At 40.0% G+C, this 7306-nt stretch overlaps 1 protein-coding gene across 1 annotated transcript in view; it reads right to left on the reverse strand.

Annotated features, from left to right (window-relative positions):
* Positions 1-1217: 1217 nt before the first annotated feature.
* BZW2 (basic leucine zipper and W2 domains 2) overlaps positions 1218-7306 on the reverse strand; it is a 38874-nt gene continuing 32785 nt past the window's right edge. Inside the window, exons 10-11 of the mRNA XM_019472799.1 lie at positions 3349-3471; positions 1218-1674 (exon numbers count right to left, since the gene is read on the reverse strand). Coding sequence (XP_019328344.1) covers positions 1646-1674; positions 3349-3471 — 152 coding nt within the window. The 3' untranslated portion in view covers positions 1218-1645. The remainder of the gene's footprint in view (positions 1675-3348; positions 3472-7306) is intronic.

Genomic DNA, 7306 nt, shown 5'->3' on the forward strand with positions numbered 1-7306 from the left:
AGTGTTGACTTTTCCACAGAAAAATCCGTACTATCTGTTAGCTTACTGGTTTCTAATGACAAAATACACCACTTCATTAATTATGCTCTTTCATGCTTTTCCTCTGTAAGAATACAAGCCTGTCTTTTCTAAACCTTACTAATCCAATCGCTCATATGTCACGTGGATTTAACTCCATGTTTGAAGGGAAGGATGCAGATTGTTTTAAGTAACATATTCTTAAAGAGAAGATGAACTGGAGTGGTGCGAGGTATCAGCAGGCTGACTCGCTGCCCTAGTCATTCCGGGCCACCAGCATGGTTAGAGGCATGGACGGCAAAGGGGGGAGTGGGGCAGGAGAAGACTACTTCCAAAGTAACTGGACCTATGAGAAATAAAATGGCAGCAACTGTTACCTGATCAACTGCCGTGTGAAAAAAAGCGCAAGTCGGGAGATGGTGCTGCACTGGACCTTTGCTGTTGAGTTCACATCCACGAGGCACAACACAGGATTCCAGGAACCCTGATCCCGAGTGCTGGCTGAGTATTCCCACAACGTCAGACCTCTAGCTCCAGGCTTGGGTTTTGAGACTTGCATGCATGTACAAACCTGCACGTTGGCTCTATTTATGCAACATCCTAACCAGGTCCCAGGCACTGGAATTGTAAATGGCATCACATCAAGGCACAAGGGGAATATTAAGGAAAGTAGGATGGGTCTTGAGAAGTTTATACATTCATTCATGTATTTCAGTCAAATATCTAATTGTAACACCACGCTGATGTAAATAAATTTCAGATTTCACATGTAATGACTTCCACTCATGCATATTTTGAAGCTAATGCTTCTAAAATGAGACGGTTTTTCTTGCAAAATTTAGCCATCACCAATAACCGAGTGTAGTCTGAACTGAGAACAGCATATTATGCTACTCATCATTTGCATCGATTTTGTACATGCAAAATTGGGACTCTGCAGATTTGTTCCTGTACATTTTCTTTGCATTAATAAATTGAATGAATCAACATTTGCTATGGAATCCAGTTAATCTGTCCAAAGTTTTATGGAAATATGGGAATAAAGATTAGACAGTGATCCCAATTAGCTACAGATGCTGATTTTGCGATTAAGAAGTATGAAAACAGTCTCTTGACATTCTTGTGTAATTTTCATTTGAAGAATCATAAAAACTTTGGCAAACCAAATTTAGAAAACATACACACTAGCACCACGAAACTAAGATATAAAAGCCATTTATTCAAAAAAATGTGGTGGTGTCAAATCACATACACAAGCCAATATTGAGCTACAAACACAGACCAAACAGTTCTATAAACAGAAATTGGAGTGTTCATATACGATAGTACCTGAAAAAGACCGTTAATAAAAAGGAGTCCATAAGTATTTCATTTCACTTTCTCTATATGGCTCCTTGCTGAATGTCTTTGTCTAAGTTAGTGTACAATGAGCCAGAGGTAGAGTCCCAAGTAAAGCATCTAATGCCTCAGGGCTCCATTAAAAACCTTTATTCTTCTAAACAAAAGGAAAGCCTAGCCTATAGTTTTCTGTATGACACTGAAGTAAAGCCTCTTTGCTTGAACAGTACGGCATTCCCAAGCGCATTTGGCATTAACCTAGATTGAGACTGTGCTTTGTTGAACCGTCTCAGTTCTCCTCCCCTTCAGACTCCGACTCTAGAAGAGAAGTAGAACACTTCATGTAGGTTGCACAAGGACAGTGATGTGAATAATTCTATAAAAATAACAAGATATCCTTCCAAAATTCAAATGAAAATTTTCACCACGCCTAGTACTTTCTAGGAAAGGTTGGCAGATTAAACAGAGTAAGCCAGAAAGAAACACACAGCTTCAGAAGACTAAGATCTACTCTGCTACCCTCCACTGTGGAGCTCTTCATTTACAGATCTGTCACTAGAATTTTAACCGGATCACTATGAATTATGCTGGTCCTCATCTGCAGAGCCGTGCCATGCGTATCTGAGCTGAGTTTAATAAAGGATCAGCATTGTTTGCTCGCTCTTCTAACCTCTATGAGTAGGCTGTAGTGCTATCATCCAGGAAGCACCCTTTAAACTATTTACTCTGCAAATATCAATCATCATCATACAGCCTATCCAGAAAGGCATATGAGGTGTAACCCTACAGCAGGTATGAAATCTGTACAAACAAATTTTTTTATGATTTGTATAGCATAAAAGTAATTTAGAAGTAGAAGGAGGAGAAGTAGAAGTAAGAAAAGTAGAAGTAATTTAGAAGTAGGAATGTACACGGTGTTTTTGTCACCTAAAGCTATTTTGCATCATACTATATTTCTGTCTGTGTTCACCTGACAGGAAAGGGCTTGCTGCCAACAAATATTACACATTAGATCAGATTTCTGAGAGCAAACACGTTCTACATGTTCTTACAGTAACATTTTGTCTCCATTTGTACTGGACTTTGTAATTAAGGACATCTGGCAGAGGGGACATGCAGGAAAGGATAAAAATAAAGAGCAACAGAAAGGCATACAAGCAGAAGATTAAAAGGGGAAAAAAATGCTTAATTAGACCAAGATTGCTAGTCCAAAGTCTCAAGTGTGAAAGGAGCTACCATTTTTATACTGCTACCCGCACATGTGAATTGCTGCAGTCTTATCTGCTCCCTGGCATTACTACATATTCCCTCCAAGTTTCTAAAACCAATGGCAATAAATGGATGCAAAAGAACACTAATAATTATATCCCTATCTATTACACATGGATTGCTCTTCCCAATTGAGGTAGAGTTGCTCTTCCATGCAAAAAAGATAGCTTATTTATTCAGTACAAATCGAAGTATTTTCCTATACAGAACACGAGAAAAACAAAGTTAGGGACTAAAGAAACTAGTTCCCCTCCCCAATAACTGTTTTAAAGCAGTAAATACAGACCACGTGTCTTAGCCTGACCATTCACCTAAAAGCAATTTCAACTGCAGTGGCACAGGCAGGCTTATGCTATGTTCATGTCGCCAGCGCGGATGATAATAGCAGAAAAGGCACTGATACAGAAAACTGTTAGGTTGCGCATGCTAACACCGAGGTACTTCACGCTGTCATCAGTGCAGCGTTCCTCCCTGCAGAAGCTTAAAGAATTTATCTACAGACAAGTGGTACCTGATGACTTAAGGACTTCACAAGGACACCACAAACATTAAAAAGCAGCAAGTGGTGTTAGGCTCGGGCAGGACTGGAAACAATTTGGAGCAGTCACGCCTGCTATTTTCTATTCTAAGTCTGTATACCTCTCGTGCCTGGTACAACTAAAATCTGGAAAAATAAATTTGATTTGCCAAGAGACTACCATATTTCTTTAAATGAATCCATACCTTCTTCAGCGTTTTGCAGCCACTCCACAAATTTCTTCATCTGGTCAAGAAAAACACTTTTGCCCTTAGCAACATGCGCTTCTTTATACCACTTGAGGATAGCTTCTTCACTCAGAACATCAGCTGAAATACAGATCGGTGTTTGTAAAAAATCAATGTATTTTTTGGAGGTTAGAAGATTTTGAACATGAAGGAAGATAGATTATTTTTTTTTAAAGCAGCATAGAAGAAGTTAATACGATCACAGTGGAACAAGCTTTGCATGAACTATATTAGGCTGCAACTACAGAGTATCTGATACATATAAGGCATTCCAGATGCAATAAAACGTGTAACATATCAGGCTTAAAATAAAGTACCAAATATTGTGCTTCTGTAAAGCACAGTTCTTTATTCATCTGCTTTAAATACACCATGTAAGATGGTTGGATTAAAAAAAAAAAAAAAAAAAGTCTGCACATCTTAGAAGTTCCCACAATAAGAAATACCATGCTTTTTCTTGCTGTTGGATCACAGAACTGTGCATGGTTCTAGAAATCTGAAGTGACAGACACATCCTGATTGAACAGTTAAAAGACAGCCAGTAGGGATTTTTTGCAATCGTTTTTCCCTAAAGGTTTTATATTGGTTTCAGCTAATAAGTTTTAAGGCCACTATTCAGACCACCCATTTTAAGGGACCGGCTCAGATAGACAACACAGCTGACATTTTTCTGTCAAGCATCAAGAACAAAATAGCTGTCAGTGAGGGAATGTGAGGCTGAGTGAGATTCAGAATAAAGAAATCCTAATAAACAGCACGGACACTTATTGTTTCCAACAGATGCAAATTTAGGTCTAGCAACAGACCTCTAGCCCCAGGAACAAAGCTCCTGCGATCGAGCCAAGCCAACTATCCAAGTAATTGATGGCTGTGGAGGCAAAATCTGGGATCCACAATGGCATTTTGGCAGTTACGTAATGCAAGAGGCAAGAACAAAAAAATCCAACTGTATTTGTTCTATAAAAAGACTAAAGACAGCTTTCTACATCTCATTAAAATTTCCATTCTTTTTGTCTTTGAACAAACTACCCTCACTTGCTCTGCAAAATCCACACATTCGTGTTGAGTTCTTTACTGTTTCCTTAAGCTCCTTGGTGCCGTCCCACCCATTGGGTATTTGCCTGCCAAAGTGCCAACCCTGAGCATCACCTTCTGCTTCAGCCTAAAGGTTATAGCAGATGTAGCAGGGAAGGGAGGAAGGCAAACTGAAATAAATGACACCAAAACCCCAAAGCATCTGATCAAATGAGACAGAGGGGACACATTTCACATATGCTGCTGAACAATAAACAGATGGAAGCAACCAGGGATATGTTTGAACTTAATCAAAACTACCCCAAGACATCCAACAGTAACTGAATATGAAGTCTCCCTGAAAATTAGGAATTTAGTGAGTGTGTGTGACTGGATGTTACCTTGTCTCTCAGATGCTTTTCCAAAATAAAACCTCTTCTGCACTTTGCTGCAACTGACAGTAAGCTGAAAACACAGGGAAAACTGGACTGCGCTGGCTTTGGGCTTTTTTCAGTACATATAAAGTTGCGTTTAGTGAACCCTACAAGTGGCACGTAAAGCTGTATCTTCCTGAAATCACAACCCACCACAATGAACTTTTTCTCCAATGTAACAGAAACAACTGGAGCTAAGAAAGAGGTTTCAAACATGTTGCATTAAATACTTGCCAGTAGTCGTTAGCAGCAGCTCAAAGGCATTACAGCATTTAACAAATCAGGATTTTCATTTAGCAGACCTGAAAATATTTCACATGGACTCCTGAAACTGCAGTTTAATCCTTGCATGTAAAAAGCTTACGTTCACCACAGAGTCCTGAAGTTCACACAACTACAGCTGCAGAATTACTCAGGGTGTGACACCTATTATGATCCTTAGGGACAGGCAAAGAAAATCAGGAGAGATTTCAGGGAAAAAAGAGTAGAGCAACCTCCTCCCCAGCTCAAGCTAGCTCTTGGGTGTGGTGGACATTTAAAACCACAAAGTTGCTGTATAGAAGAAGCTGCAGAAGCCCGTTGCTGCATTACAGTCCATATTACGACACTGTACAAGGAAGCGCCTCCAGGTAGGCACATCTCTCAGTCCAACAGTAATAGGATTTAGGTTTTGTTTTTTGATTTGCAGGCTGTAAGCTCAATGGGTTTGCTGCCAGAGAGGGAGGGGGAACTTCCCTCTCCCTCCCCAAAACACCAAACCTGGTAATAGCAGCATGCAATCTCACTATGTGCCTCGAAGATTAAAACATTTTTAAGTCAGGTGGATGAAAAATTTGCCTGTATATAACTCCATAGCAATAAGCCTCCTACACTAACAGAGAAGAACAAAATGCATTCAACTACAAAAAGGACAACCGCAACTCTCCTTTTATTTCTGAGCAGTATTATTTGTAATACAGTCATGCCTCCAGTGCTCATAAGAGATGATATTCTCCTGTCAGCACAGAGATGCTCAATTAAACAATCATGCAGGACAGGGTGTAGTTAATCATACCTGTAGGTTGCTTTGAAGCAATGGGAACACTGGGGGGGACGGGAGGAGGAAGGCAATGATTCATTTTGTATATATATAGTTATTCCTCATTAAAGTTGATTATAGATACATTTTAACAGCTGAAGCTGAACACTGTGGTTTGTGGGTGTGTGCACATCATTTTCACTGCAGTCCCAGGTGATGTCAGCCCAAGAGCTGGTTTTCCTGCAGGTGCAGCCAACTGCCACTCAAACCACCCACGGCCAGAGCCTCCAGGGACATCCCTCATCAAAGGGAGAAGCTGCAGAGCAGAGAGACTGAAGAGCCCGGTGTCTTTACTGCAGGGCTAACTGGAAAGTTACTTGAAGTTCAGGTCTCAACTTTGTACTAAATCATCCACTTCGAATGAATTTCTGCTTTCAACTCAAACTGCATAGCCATCGGCAGTAGAGGGAAAAGCACACCCTGTCAGCTGCCACCACAGTCAATCAATCTGCAAAATTCAACTCCACTGCAGCTAACTCAGTTGGGAGGACAAAGCCTTAAGGCAAGGGCTCTTTCAGTGCAAGGAATGCCACCCACAGTACAGTTATGGTCTTTACGGTATTTTTTTTTTTTGGCTGGGAAAATTTTGCATTCAGTACCAAAAGAAAGTACTTGAATAATGGAGATATTTAAAGATAATTGTGTTCCATCAAAAAACAAAACCCGTGTATCGAGTGAGACTTGAAGATTCAGTTCTTGTAAGCACAGGATTCCTGCAGCGTTTGAAAAGACAGTCTGCATCGTTTGGTTACAACATCTCCGTCCTGCAGAGGAGTATCTCTGAGGCCTAATTGTGCTGCCGCAAACCAGAGTACTGCTTCACATGTACTTGTGATTTATTTTTTTCGGTATGTTGTAAATGTTGTCTTGAATTCTAATACAAAAGTACACAGAGGCTTTGTGCCTGCTAAGGGTGTTTGCTGTTCAAAGGGTGAAATTCTGATCCTCATGAAAGGAATGGTTATTAATTTCAATAGCGTCATGATTTCACATTTCAAATTTCCAGGTTGGACACAAACTAAAAGAAAGGAGATTCTGCAAGTGAATATGATATATAGCATGAAATCCAGTAACAACAATGCCTATTTTACCCATAGTTAAGGGACACACTGCAACATGGAATGGACTAAAAAACAACATACATCTTAGTGCAAGCGTAACTAGCAAGAATGCTGGCAAACTTATTAGGTGTCACTCAGGAGTATTCCGTAATTCTTATTCTGCAACTGGCTTTTAGATTATTGGTCAAAATGCAGCTGGCAGATTTACAATTACACTGGCTTTAAGTGATAACCAGAGAAGCTACATCATAGCCAGGGATCAGTACAGAACTGGACAGCTTATTTTTCTCTATACTGTACCAGTAACACAAAGATAAATAATAATAAAT

Source organism: Aptenodytes forsteri, unplaced genomic scaffold (genome assembly GCF_000699145.1).
Source record: "Aptenodytes forsteri isolate BGI_AS27 unplaced genomic scaffold, ASM69914v1 Scaffold164, whole genome shotgun sequence".
NCBI lineage: Eukaryota > Metazoa > Chordata > Aves > Sphenisciformes > Spheniscidae > Aptenodytes > Aptenodytes forsteri.